Raw genomic sequence first — 13,578 nt, forward strand, 5'->3', positions numbered from 1 at the left:
CACCAGAAGCAAGTGATACAACCCCCAAGACCATGTTCTCAATAAAATTTCAAAAATCATTATATGGATTAAAACAATCCGGACGCATGTGGTACAATCGTCTTAGCAAATCTCTACTACAAGAAGGTTATACAAATGATGTTATTTGCCCATGTGTTTTTACAAAAAGAACGGATGAGGGTTTTGCAATCGTGGCAGTACATGTCGATGATTTAAATCTTATAGGAACTCCCGAAGAGCTCACCAAAACTGCCAATTATTTAAAAAGTGAATTTGAGATGAAAGACTTGGGAAAGACAGTTCTGTCTTGGATTGCACATTGAACATTTATCCGAAGGAATGCTTGTTCATCAATCTTCATACACAGAAAAGTTATTAAAACGCTTTTACATGGACAAAGCACACTCATTAGCATCACCAATGGTCGTCCGATCACTCGACACTAATAAAGATCCTTTTCGTCCACTTGAACATAGAGAAAAAATCATTGGTCCTGAAGTACCATATCTTAGTGCAATTGGTGCATCGTCATATCTTGCAAATTGCACTCGACCAGATATAGCATTTTCTGTTAATCTCCTAGCAAGATATAGTTCTTCTCCAACCCGAAGACATTGGAATGGTGTGAAACACATATTTCGTTACCTTCGTGGTACAACTAATATGTGATTGTTTTATTCGAAAAAATCAAATTTATCTTTAATAGGATATGCAGATGCAGACTATCTTTTAGATCCACATCAAGCCAAATCCCAAACAGGTTGTGTGTTTACACGAGGGGGCACTACTATTTCATGGAAGTCGACGAAGCAAACTTTAACAGCGACATCATCTAATCACTCTGAGATCATTGTAATGCATGAAGCAAGTTGAGAATGTATGTGGTTGAGGTCCGTAACCCAACATATTCAAAGATCATGTGGATTACCAACAATGAAAGATAGCCCGACGACTATATTTGAAGATAATACTGCTTGCATCGCACAACTAAAAAGAGGATATATCAAAGGTTATCGAACGAAACATATTTCGCCAAAGTTTTTCTACACACACGAACTTCAGAAGAAAGGTGATATTGATGTACAACAAATTCGTTCTAGTGACAATGTAGCTGATTTGTTCACAAAAGCGTTACCAACATCAACATTCAAGAAATTGGTGTACAAGATAGGGATGCATCAATTAACAGATCTTCGGTGATTGAAATCAGAGGGAGTATTAGTTGTTGTACTCTTTTTCCTTCGTTCAGGTTTTTCCCACTGAGTTTTACTGACAAGGTTTTAACAAGGTAACATTGGATTCTCTATCAATTATCTCAGGGGAAGTGTTATATATATATATATATATATATATATATATATATATATATATATATATATATATATGATATTTAGGTGATTGATTTGATTGTAATGTTCTTTTTATAGACTAATCTCTTTACAATATAAATAGAGGTGTTTAATTGTAATAAAATGGACTTGTTTTTCTCACGTTCTCTCTACTAAATTTATAACATTATTTGATTTGTTTATGGTATTTTTCATTACAGAAATAGATGCATATATATTATTTGTATATGTAAAATGCAAAATTGTCCTCCCATCAACATTTTAATCTCCGGCTATGTCCACGAAGCTTGAATTTATGATCAAACAGCTTCCTTTGTAGGTCTGTAGTTGCCGCTGCAAGTGAAGAAGAAATTCACCGGCCAATGGCGGAAGTCTCCGAAGCTCCCTCCACGGAAACCATGCGAGAAACCAGACCTGGACTCAAACGCTTGACTCTCACTCTCACGGTTCTCTTCTCTTTCATATCAGGTAATATTGAAGCTCACATTTTTCGCTGCATTTTCAGATTTTTAATATTCGTTGCGTGTTTTTATCCCAATTGCAGGTCTCCCTTTTTTGCTGAGGTCGATTGAAATCTACAGGTCGCCGCTGCCGTTCCGTGAAATCGATCATCTGTCTGCCGCTATCGATTCCAATCCTCTGCTGTTCCCTTGTCAATTTGAAGCTGTTTTTGTCAATTTCGGGCGTGGTTCATCCACGGCTGACGAGTTATCTCTTTCAATTGAGTCTCACATGCGCAAACTTAGTGATAACGCTTTCCCATCGTGCGGTGCTTGTGATCTCAATTCGTCTATTTCTGTAACCCTAGACTACGGCTCCGAGTGTGTCCGTACCAGAAATAGTGCGCGTTGGAAGTGTGGGTCGCTTAATGAGCTCAAGATTTATGAGCATTTGGGAAAATACGATGAACAGTTGTTCGATGAGGATTTGCAGGTGTTGTTGGATGATAGTAGTGGGAGTAATACAATTGGAAAAGTTTACACCGTTATTGTTGTGAGGATGGAGGAAAGTTTCGAAGCCAGGATGGCAGTTGGGAAGTACAGGCATGCTTGGATTGCAGGGAGTGTTTTGGAAGAGGAAGCTGTGAAGGAGGTAGCCGAGATTTTTGTGAAAGTATTTGCAAATGGTGGAAAAGAGGAAGGGTCGATTAGCGGGGAGTTTATGCCCGTGGGGGCAGATGGGAAGATCGTGCTTTCTTTCAATTTTCTGAATGCTGATCCGAGCAATTGGATTTATGACTGGTAAAAGAGTCTTCTTAATGCGATCTTTGGTAATTGTATCATTCAGATGCTGTTAAAAAATTTAATTGTCTCACTACAATTTCTCATTTTATGATGAATCAATTTATGGATATTGTTCATTAAAATTATTTTTTGGTGCTATTCTGATTATATTTGTCAAATTGATTTTATAAATTCATCCCTGCTCTGTATGTTCAACCTTTCTTCCAAAGACATTTGCTATGTGATGATGACTTATCTGGGGGGAAATATAACAAATATAGCAGTATTCTAAATGGCGGTCGAGGCGGCCGCCTCGGCCCTCGACCGCACCGCCTATGCATGAGGCGGGTGTTTTAGGCGGCCCAAGCTATACGGCGTTGGGGAGGCGGGTCGAGGCGGCGAGCAGGCTAGGCAGTCAATCAAAATTTTTAATTTGTAGTCAACAATTTTAAAAACCAGTCAAAGTCAAATAATTTTAAATATTAAAACCCTAACACACCTCATTTTATTTCACACCACCACACACAATCCGCCCGCCACCGCCTACTGCCACCAGCAGTCAGAAAAAAAATTAAAAAATTTTAAACTTAGTTTTTTGGTAAAAATAATTATATTACTTTGTTATCATAATAGTATTTATATGATGATGAATCTTTATTAATTTCACATTATCTAGATGATATTATATTTTGTGCTTAAACATTATTTAATTACACATTTTATATAAAAATGATTATATTGCATGATTATCTATAAAAAAATTACTTAAAAAAATTCAACCGCCTAGGCGTCGCCTGGGCACCGCCAAGGCGGCTGAGGCGGTAGGCGGTCACCGACCGCCCCGCCACCGCCTCCCGCCATTTACAACCTTGAAATATAGACGCGACAGTGTCATGGGAAGGCTCCATTAGTCTAGTTTTTGTACCGTTCTTCTTAAAAATTATCTTGTTTGTTAGGGATTTCCAAGATGCTGATGTGAATCTCTTGTCTCCTATAATTGAGGAGTTGAAGCCTCTGGCAGATGTTAAAGTGGAAAGTCAGGTCATACTCATGCTTTTTCTCTTTTTTCTTTTTCTTTCCTCATTGTGTCATTTCATTAATCTTTCAAAGTAAGCTTATGGAATTCCGTCAAACTTACACGTGTTTATATTGATATTCTTGAACAATACTCTTTGACTTAATCTATCATTCTTGGCAAACTTGCAGGTCTTATACCACACTCCGAAGTCTTCCTTTTCCTATTGGAATGAACAGTTGGGCGGCTATATTTTCAGTGCGAAAGATCTCCCGTTCTTTGTATGTTCACTCAAAAATTTCTTATGTGAAGATCATCCTGGGAATAAACTTTGTAAATGATTAATAAATGAACGTTAACCAGTGTGTGAATTGGATTTTCTTTAAGTGCTATTGGTTTGTGTGCCATCATTTCTGTGTTGTGAGTCATTCTTTATAGTATTGGTACGTAGGTAAACTCAAACGAGTGGCATTTGGATACATCAGTTGCAGCTGGTGGGCGTTCAAAAATCCTGCAGTTTGTGGTGTATAATCTTTATTTCATTTTCTTTCCTCATATCTCGTGTTCTGTTTTTTGTAGAAACTATTTTCCTGTCTTTTATTATACTCTGCATTTTCATTTTTGAAGTAGTTCAAATGTTCAATCTTCTGGCTATTTTTTTTTTAAAAAAATCAGCAGCCAGAAAATGTGGCTTTTAGAACTTCAGATTATTTCTCTTTAACAAATAAAGCAATTTTCAATGTTGTGCGCTAGCACAAAACTGATTGTAAGAGAAGTACATAAAATGCTCGCTTGATAGTACTTGTTTAATTTTGTATCCTATCTCAATCTAGTGGGTTTACATTGTGAATTATTAGCGTGTGATCTTCTTTAGAGTCTATTGAATAATTGCTATTTGCTTTTGGTTCTTACACCAGATATGTACCATCTGCATCGGAGTGTCCACTTCTGTTGCAGCTACCAGATGGAGAAATTTCCATGACAAATGGCTTTATATCGCCTGTGAGTTGCACTTTTACTTAACAGTTTATTTTTTATGTTTTGCCTGTCACAGAATCTCAGCTCTTAAACTGTCAACTTGTAGATGTGGGGAGGTGTTTTAGTTTGGAACCCTCCAGGTTGTTTGAATGATACCAATATAGCACCTCATGGCAGACATAAAATATCACCTGAGGTCAGTAGCCTTTATTTGTGAGAACTCGTGAATAAAATGAAGTTGTTTATCATTGTATATGAAGTTGTTTATCATTGTTTGATTTTCCTTTTCATGTTACTGAAAAAAATACTTAATTTTGGATAAGCTAGAATTTATATTTATGCGGACTACATGGCTGTGTTTCATACCATATTTACTTCAATTTTTGATTCAAATGTCAAGATGACTATAAGGTCTGAAATATAACTTGTGTACTTTCTGAAAGCAGGAATTGAGGAAAATTTTTGAAGTGTTTGTTGGGCAGTTGCGGCAACTCTTTGGTTTAAAATCCAATGGTTTTTTTGGTGATACATCAGGGGCATTACAAATTTTAGCCAGTGAAAGAGGTTTTACGGAATGGTGAGAAAACAAGTCTGGTGATGGATAAAATGGCAGTAGAAGTTGTTTGATTTTATGCTTGATATGCTTTGTTTATCTTTTGGTGCTAAAATTACATAGAAATGAAGAATCAATATTCTTGATTCAGATACCAGAAAGGCGTTATCTTCAGCTTTATGGTGTCTGTCAAAAGACTGCCAACGAAAAATGGATAGTTTCTTTCCGATTGAGATTCCTCGTAATAAATTTATGCTTGATATGATAAAAATTAACAGTTGGATTTTTTTCTAGGTTTTGTTTAATGGGTGACAAAGTTCTAAATTTTAGTAAAAAATTGTTACTTTCATGTGTAGCTTTTAAAATTGTTAGATTCATTGGGAGTCTATCTAGAGGTGAAACTTAGAGCTTCTTCAATTAAGCTTTTGAAAAGACCTTTTGTGCTCAAAGATCGAATCAAATACTTGTTTGATTCCATGAGCTGTTAGAATGTATTGGGAAAAATTAAAACTTAATCAAGTTATATGGAGGCCGTGAATGAGAGTAACTTAGAGCTTCTTCAATTAAGCTTATGAGCTAGAACTTGTTTGCTCAAAGGTCTTATCAAATACTTATTAGAACCCATAGACGGCTGAAACATATTGGAAAGAATGAAAATCGCATCCACTGTGTGGTAGCAAAAACAGGCTGTTCAAATACAATTTAATTGTATTTTAAACAACAGCTATTGCAATTTTTTTACTGGAAAAAGAATTTTAGGATTACAATTACTCCCCATGGAGCTTCTGATTCCCGCTTCTTCATTTTAGAATATCGCCCCTATCTCTTCTTTGTTTTCCTCATGCTGATCTCTTAAGATACTTGTTTATATATATATATATTCTTCACCGAAACAGCATCGCATATCTTGTTATTCCCTTTTACAATCCTCTGTCTTAGCCAGCTAGCCAGCTTACATTGATTCACTAGTGGAACAAAAAAAGGGCTACTGGGGATAGGAAGGACTGGTGAAATTTCACTATCATGACATAGGTGCCACACTATTTTGTTGGTAAACTAGAACTGTCAATGATCTTAACTGTAGCTTTCTACCATCGAAGAGACATGGTTTGTTGCTTTTCATACTTTGTATCAAAAGCTCTTTACTAAACCAAGGGATTCTACATTTAAGCTCCTATAAGCTCCACCAAATGCCTAAAGCATTTAACTATTTATCCTTTTTGCTGCACATGCTTTTTGCGTCAATGTCTGTTGGATCTTTGGTTGTCTTGTGCTGTCTGTTTGGACACTGATGGCTTGCGTAAATTATGTGATTCAGGGAATTGGATGTGCTGTCACGGCAACACACTTGTTTTAATCTTCTTCAATGCAGCACAACTCTTGGCTCACTTTCTCGATTGGTTTGTCATCTGCTTTTAACTATCAATTTTTAATTTAAGCATTTTGGTGTAACCGGGTTAAATGTGCAGGTACAGTCACTCCCGAGAATGATCATTAAGGATGAAATAGGAAAACAGGTGAGCGTATCTTAGCTTGTTAATGAGATAGGGCTCATATTAATTCATCTCAAGATTCATTAGTTAAACAACTGGATTTTTGGTTCCCTTCTGATGCTGATTGATTAATCTAGTATTATTCCAGTTTATATTTTGGTCGTGGTTGTATAATAATTGGAATTCCTCATTTTACTTGAGCAGGTGAAGTTTTCTCTTAAAGCTGCAAAGTTGACATTAAGCAATGTGTCCCATGGAGCCTGTGATGCTTCAGCCGGTATGAATTTATAGTTGGTGATGCGATGAAGAAACATTTTTTTCCGTTCGTCACACTTAACATACTAATACATACATCCATTCTTTTGTCTGTCAGTATCCTCGAGACAAGCAAAATCCTTTGCAGAAGATGCATTCTATCACCCGTCTATGATGTCTGTGAGCTACTATTCGTTTGAGCACTGCTTTGCTGTCTATTCGGTTCGTTCCACGACATTTAACTGTTTTTAGAACTTCTATGGTGTCCATATCTTGTTTGATGATATTGCATGCTTTATTTAAGCATTCTAGATTTACCAGAGCAAAACTTTAAAATTGAGAAAATATGGGTTACCACGTGATATATAAAAATGCTGTCTTTCGGTTTTAGCACACTCGTGATACTTGAAAATTGGAGGCATTGCTGTGAGAATTAACCCTGACAAGAGCTTGTAAATGGAGAAGCAAAACAGTTAAAATAGTTAGCTACCACAAACAACATTGACATGTGTGATTATATTTTCAGAGATTCCATTACACTGCTTGTTGTCATTTACACAAAACAATCCTCCTATCATGGTCCTTTATCTGGCATCAAGTTAGGGAGCATTAGAAATAGAGGCCTTGTTTGGATTAGGTTTGGTGTTTGGACAAAGTATTTCAAAAATGTTTTGTGTGATTAAAATACATGTTATGTCTGATTTTGGGAGAGAGGTTTAGCTGTGCATGGCTAATTGTGTCAGAAATTGTTTGAAGTTGAAAATAAAATTATCTTAAACTTTAAAAATTGTGTTTTGTTTCTTAAATCTTAATACGATAACATATTATTTCTGGGGACTGACGAATGGTTCAATGGATAGTAACGATCAAATTGGAAGACTTGAAAATAAGGATAACTGTTTTAGGGGAAATGGAAGGAAAATGAGTTAATAATTTTGGTTCTATTTTCGCCTTTGGGAGATGGCCAAGGGATGTGAAAAATAATCCACTGCAGAAAAGTAAGCATGTTTATTCTCTTGTTTAGAATTTCCTGTTTTGGGTTAATTGATATATGAAGGGACCAAAAACAAAAACACGTTGTTTAAGATTTTGTTTTTATGGATATGCACTGTAGAAGATGATCTCAAAAGTGAGAACCTGTCATCTGATAATTAATCTGTTCCTCTTTTTGACAGCCCTTCTTCTTACCAGTTTCACTGCATGTAATTCTTGCGGTCCTCAGAGAATGGAAAAGATACAAGCAAGAAAGCGATAGATATAAAGCATGGAAAGCCAAATTGAATTAGTTTCTTATTGGACAAAAATGAAATTCATAGGAGGTTTGAAGGATGTAAGGTCCTGGATGCTGAGGGTTTCTTTTACATTCTCATCAAACTTCACGAGGAATTTCAGTGTATGTCGTACGTTGGCTATTTCTTTGTACGAAAATTTTGATCACCTGAAAACCATCTATTAAGCGGTGAAATATTCGAAGCGTTAAGGATGGTGGATGAATGATCTCAGAGATGTTCTCTAGTTTACTCATGCTAAGTAACCTCAGAAGAAGCGAACAAAAAAATTCGGGTAAAATGTGAAAATTTGATAGAACTGATTTGATTTGGTTGGTTTTGTTCGGAATTTTGTTTCATTGTTATGAAAAGGTTTCAGTTTACCAAGGAACACTCGATTAGAAAAAATATATTGAAAATGGATCAAACTGATTGATTTGCTTAAAAAGTTTAGTTTAATTGGTGTGTATTTTGTTTGCCATCTGATCCAAACCCTGTCCATTTTCGCTTGGAGGAGGGAGGGCATGGTGGGAACAATTTTCTCACCTTGAATGACTATTTTGGGGAAGATGTAAATTTCAACCCCACAATACAATAATTTCAAACACGCAACTACTAGTCAATTAAACCAAGAACGAACTTTTCAGATATAAAAAAGAATCAAACCCAAGCTTTTCAAGACACTTGTAACTAGATAAACAAATTGAGTTGAACATGCCAACGCATACTTGGTTTAGAAATACCACATAGTTGAAGTGGAAATTAGCATTATGCTTTGTGTTCTTACAAGATCAACGTGATTGTTGATGAATGATGACACATAAATCAGACAACAATGAAACAACACATCTCGGTATCACTTAAAACACAACCTCGTCGACAAAGAGATGCTCCTTGATCTTTACTTAAATGATACAATATCACTGAGAAACGAATCGAGATTAGTTTTAGACGTCCCACCATCCGCAATTGCCCCACGAGTTGTATCTCGAAGCGCTCTTGCCCTTCTTGCCATCTCCTTCCTCTCGACACTTTCCAAATCCATGAAACTCTTTACGAGCCTAGCAATTTCTCTGCTTCTCAGAAGATCTCCGGATCCTACACCTCTCTTGGCATCCAAACCGATCTTCCAATCTTCAACTATGTGCTTACGGATTGTGGTCTGATCCATTATTATCGGAAAAGCAATAATCGGCACACCAGCAAAAATACACTCCATCGTAGAATTCCATCCACAATGCGTCCAGAATCCTCCAACAGAAGAGTGGCATAAAACCTTCAATTGTTCACACCAAGGCACTACTCTCCCTAAATGGCCACATTTTTCTTTTAGCCTCTCGGATTCGCCACGAGCCACCCACAAGAACTTAATACCACTTTCGCGCAACCCATCGGCAATTTCATCCATTTGGACACTTGAAACAGAAAGAAAGCTTCCCAATGATACATATAACACTGAACTTGAAGGTTGAGAGTTTAACCAATTGATGTAGTTATCGTGCTCGTCTTGGTTTGTTGAGAAATATGTGGCTTTCTCAAGATTGAAGTAAGGTATTGCTGGGCCAAACGTGTATATTGGGAATGCAAATTCTTGTTTCAAAACATCTATGACATTAAGTTCAAGATCTGAGATAGAAGTGAACAAGAGATATTGGGCCCTGCGTACATTGGGAAAAACACGGAGCGCTAGATCAAGGAGGCGTTGATCTTTCATGTGGATGATGGACGGAATATCTGCCAACCGAATTGAAGCAATGCCAGGGATGTAGTCTACTTGTTCTTCCCCTCTTTCTGCCTCACATTCAGTTAAGAGCAAATAGTTATCACATATAGAACACAAGATGCATTAACTAAGAAATATGGTAGGACAACATAATTGTAGGAATGCATAGTCCTTCAAGATCTGTAAAAAGTGATTCTTTTTATTAAATTTACCCAATTCCATGCTTGAAGAAGCCGGTAAATAGTTCGGAGTTGTACATTTTTTGGAACTTCTACACTACAATTTTACCATCTCTACGTCTATGAATCGATGTCACACGATGGAATCATAGTACGTATTGACGCTCTCATCTTAAATTATCCGACGAAGCCCAATGTATACTATTCATATTTGATATTTGAGCTAGTATTCCAAACATTAGTCTAGCCAACTCGACATCTATTTGAAGCTCTAAGAAGAACTGTTCTGAGCTGTAACTCAGCTTGTTCAATCAGAGTTTTGAACTTAAAATCGAATTTTATAGAACTAATACTAGATTATTGTTCGGGTTGGTGGGCTTGTTTGTTTCGGATATAGTTCCAATGGACAACGTTAAATCTCACAAGCAGTTGCAGCCTCTTTGAATAATCTTGAATCTTTTTTAAGCTTCGGTTTAGTTCATTCATTTGAATTTAAGTTAATCATTCCATATACATAAATGATAACACATCATTTAATTATCCGATTATGTTTACTAAAACCTCGCAACTAAACAATAAAATCAAATTACGACAACACACTCACCAGATAACTCAAAGGGGTGATGACCTTTCTGAACGAGGAGGTTAAAATGGTAAAAGATGGAGAACACTGAAGCCGGCATCGGCCAAAGCGAAGCCACAGGGATATTCCTCCGATTCCCTACCTCCACTGCCCAGTTCAAGAAAGTATCCGCAATGATGATATTGACCGTCGCTCCAAGCCGGTCAAGCAGCAGTTCAAACGGCTCCCCCATCTTAGTCTGAGTAGCCCCCACGAAACTAGGCATGTCGGCAGCGCGGTGAAGCTCGGACGGCAGGACATTTGGGATAGTGGCAAATTGGATGTTATCCGGCTTCTCTTCGGAGCCGATGAAGCCGAGCCACTCCTCCGTGACGACCAAAGTGATTAGGAGATGGGGTTTTCGGTTCGTGAGCAGTTTGCAGAGGTTCATCATGGGATTTACATGACCTCGACCCGGGTAGGGGACAGCCACGACGTGGCACGGCGTGGTTGAGTAGGTACCTGCCGACGGAGCCATGAGGTGAGAACCGAAGTTTCTGCTTCATTGCGAGTCGCATATATATTGCTTTTGAGACATAAAACAAATGATGGCAACCTGTAGTCAAAGTCATAGGTTGGTGAAATCGGTGGTAGACCGAATCAATATAAATTGGTACATAAACTTAATTATTAGATATGATATATGATTTAACTAAAAAAACAATTTTATCTTTAAACTTAAATTTATTTTAAATCCAATTACTATTATTATTAAATTTAATTTGATACGTATTTTTATTTTAAAAACCGTTTTATTGATTAGATTTTTTATAATTATATTCTTAGAACATAAGTAATATATATTTGTTAATAGAGGTGAGAAAAATACAGAAATACCGTATCGAAAAAATATCGAACTTACTGAAAAATCGGTATACTGAAATTTTCGGGAAATTTTCGGTATCGGTATTGGTACAAAATATTTTTTTTTCGGTATTTCGGTATATATCGAAAAACCAAAAAAAAAATTTATTATTTTTTTTTTTTAAAATTTAAGTTCGGTATACCGAAAAAATTATCGGTATACCCGACAAAATTTTCGGTGTCGGTACGGTACTGGTATGAACTTTTTTCATACTGAAAATTCGGTATATCGAATGTGCGGTATACCGAATTTTCGGTATCGGTATGAAAAAATTCCATACATATATGACTTTATTTTTTTAATTAGGTGGTTGTTACTTCTTTACCCTTTTCACATAAATCCAATAAGAGATATATGACTTTATTTTTTTAATTAAGTTATTCTTACTTCTTTACCTTTTCACATAAATCCAATAAAGATTTCATTTTGACAAAAATCTAATAAGAAAGGAATGCTTATGTTTCAAAATTGAAAAAAATTACAAATGTCAACCGATATGTTTTGAAAAGAAACGGACTAAAATCACAAATGATGTTTTGTTCTTTTGTTTACGACATACCAAACAAAACGTATAAAATGAATTTTCATTTTCAAGTTTTCATTTTAAATTGAGAAATAAAGAAAAAAAATTGGATGCAATGAAGTATTTGGTTGGCTTATTTAATAATGAGATGCCAAAAATACTAAATGTTAGGATCGGTTAGGGGGATCATCGTTGAGCTACAATAGCCCGGTTCTTGAAATATTGAACACCGATGAATTAAATCGAGTTTGGTTAAAACCAAGCGGAAGATACTCGAAATAATCCTTCGTAGAAACCAATTAAATATTTTGTAAAGCATTTAAAATATATGCAAGTTGAATGAGTAAAAGTATTTCAGTTGAAGCATTTTATCAAACACTTGATATGCAATATTTTGGTATTTGAAGAACACATAAAATGCTTCAACAATGCATCTTTAAAACTATGGAAATGATAAGTAAATGCAATAAACAAATAGACACAAATTTGTTTATGGATGTTCGGAGATTAACAACTCCTACGTCACCCCTTCTTCCCCTTGGGAAGGATCCACTAGAAGACTTTGATTTATACAACACCTTGTACAAACCCATTCAGCTAGGACTTACACCACTGCCTAAACTGAACTCCTAGCACTCAAGATTGTAGGCAGCACCTCACAATCAGCATATTGTTTAATGTCTCATATGCAAAGACTACATACACAAGTTTTACGTCTTTGTGCAAGACTCACTCAACTAAACTTTGAAGTTCAACTCTCTTGTATAAGTGTGAGTGATTGTGTGTGAGGAATTTATCCTTTACAGTGTACATCTCAAATGTATCCTCACACAAGGGCTTATGCTCTCAACTAGCTAATGTATTCATGCTAAGTGCCAATGCTTTGAATCCTCTTCAAAATCTCTTGTTTGATCCTCAAGATGTTGTATTTATAGGCTCTAACACTGATATATACGTTAGACACAAGAATATGACCGTTTGAAAAGTTTCTGTACTGTTTCCGAGATTGCAACGGTCAAATTCAGCTTGCTGGGCATTTTTCCGACTGGTCAACTCTGGTCAATTGGTCAACTCCGGTCAACTCAACTGGTCATTCAGTCGGACTGGTTCAGTTGGTCTGGTTCAGTTGGACTGGTTCAACTGGTTTTCAGCTGGTTTAGTTTCAGCTGGTGTGCTGAAATCAGCCTAGCTGATTTCAGTTTGTGCAGAACCAGTAGCTTCATCGTCATTTATCAGCATCATAAGCTTCGATTCAGACTTTGAGTTATAAGAGTGATTTGTAGATCTTTGTCTTAGCTTTCCAATGCATACTGAATCGCTTCGTTTCGATAACCGAGCTGAGAGATATGACCAAAATACGGCAGCTGCTCAAACACAACTGATCGCTGATTTCGTGTGATCAGTTCAGTAATTGAGCGATCAGTTAGACCATGATAACATCCGATTTTGCCCAACTGACGTGAAATACAACTTGTTCCAAATTGCGTTTTCTGATCAATCTAGTTGGCGGATTGTCATTTGGATCATCCAGT

At 36.4% G+C, this 13,578-nt stretch overlaps 2 protein-coding genes across 2 annotated transcripts; one reads left to right on the forward strand and one right to left on the reverse strand.

Moving 5' to 3' along the window:
• The first annotated feature begins 1,592 nt into the window (after nucleotides 1–1,592).
• LOC140803146 (uncharacterized) lies at nucleotides 1,593–8,460 on the forward strand. The gene is made up of 13 exons (XM_073158851.1): nucleotides 1,593–1,817; nucleotides 1,894–2,590; nucleotides 3,529–3,613; nucleotides 3,779–3,868; nucleotides 4,039–4,112; nucleotides 4,505–4,589; nucleotides 4,672–4,761; nucleotides 5,012–5,142; nucleotides 6,437–6,518; nucleotides 6,588–6,635; nucleotides 6,816–6,888; nucleotides 6,985–7,088; nucleotides 8,042–8,460. Exons 1-13 carry the CDS (start codon nucleotides 1,712–1,714, stop codon nucleotides 8,150–8,152), a joined length of 1,776 nt encoding a protein of 591 aa, XP_073014952.1. The 5' UTR covers nucleotides 1,593–1,711; the 3' UTR covers nucleotides 8,153–8,460.
• Nucleotides 8,461–8,829: 369 nt separating this feature from the next.
• Nucleotides 8,830–11,187, reverse strand: LOC140803147 (UDP-glycosyltransferase 87A1-like). The gene is made up of 2 exons (XM_073158852.1): nucleotides 10,641–11,187; nucleotides 8,830–9,925 (listed from the first exon to the last, which is right to left on the reverse strand). The coding sequence occupies exons 1-2, from the start codon at nucleotides 11,134–11,136 to the stop codon at nucleotides 9,036–9,038; spliced, it is 1,386 nt and encodes a 461-aa protein (XP_073014953.1). The 5' UTR covers nucleotides 11,137–11,187; the 3' UTR covers nucleotides 8,830–9,035.
• Between the last annotated feature and the right edge of the window lie 2,391 nt (nucleotides 11,188–13,578).

The sequence above is a fragment of the Primulina eburnea genome, chromosome 10 (genome assembly GCF_022965805.1).
Source record: "Primulina eburnea isolate SZY01 chromosome 10, ASM2296580v1, whole genome shotgun sequence".
Classification (NCBI taxonomy): domain Eukaryota; kingdom Viridiplantae; phylum Streptophyta; class Magnoliopsida; order Lamiales; family Gesneriaceae; genus Primulina; species Primulina eburnea.

What these genes read in the sequence shown, in the direction of transcription:
- LOC140803146 (XM_073158851.1), top strand. Translation starts at nt 1,712, where the DNA reads ATGGCGGAAGTCTCCGAAGCTCCCTCCACGGAAACCATGCGAGAAACC. An exon ending in CAAATGGCTTTATATCGCCT is followed by an intron (nt 4,590 to 4,671) that starts GTGAGTTGCACT and finishes GTCAACTTGTAG; the next exon opens with ATGTGGGGAGGTGTTTTAGT. An exon ending in ACTGCTTTGCTGTCTATTCG is followed by an intron (nt 7,089 to 8,041) that starts GTTCGTTCCACG and finishes TCTTTTTGACAG; the next exon opens with CCCTTCTTCTTACCAGTTTC.
- LOC140803147 (XM_073158852.1), bottom strand. Translation starts at nt 11,136, where the DNA reads ATGGCTCCGTCGGCAGGTACCTACTCAACCACGCCGTGCCACGTCGTG. An exon ending in TCACCCCTTTGAGTTATCTG is followed by an intron (nt 9,926 to 10,640) that starts GTGAGTGTGTTG and finishes AATGTGAGGCAG; the next exon opens with AAAGAGGGGAAGAACAAGTA.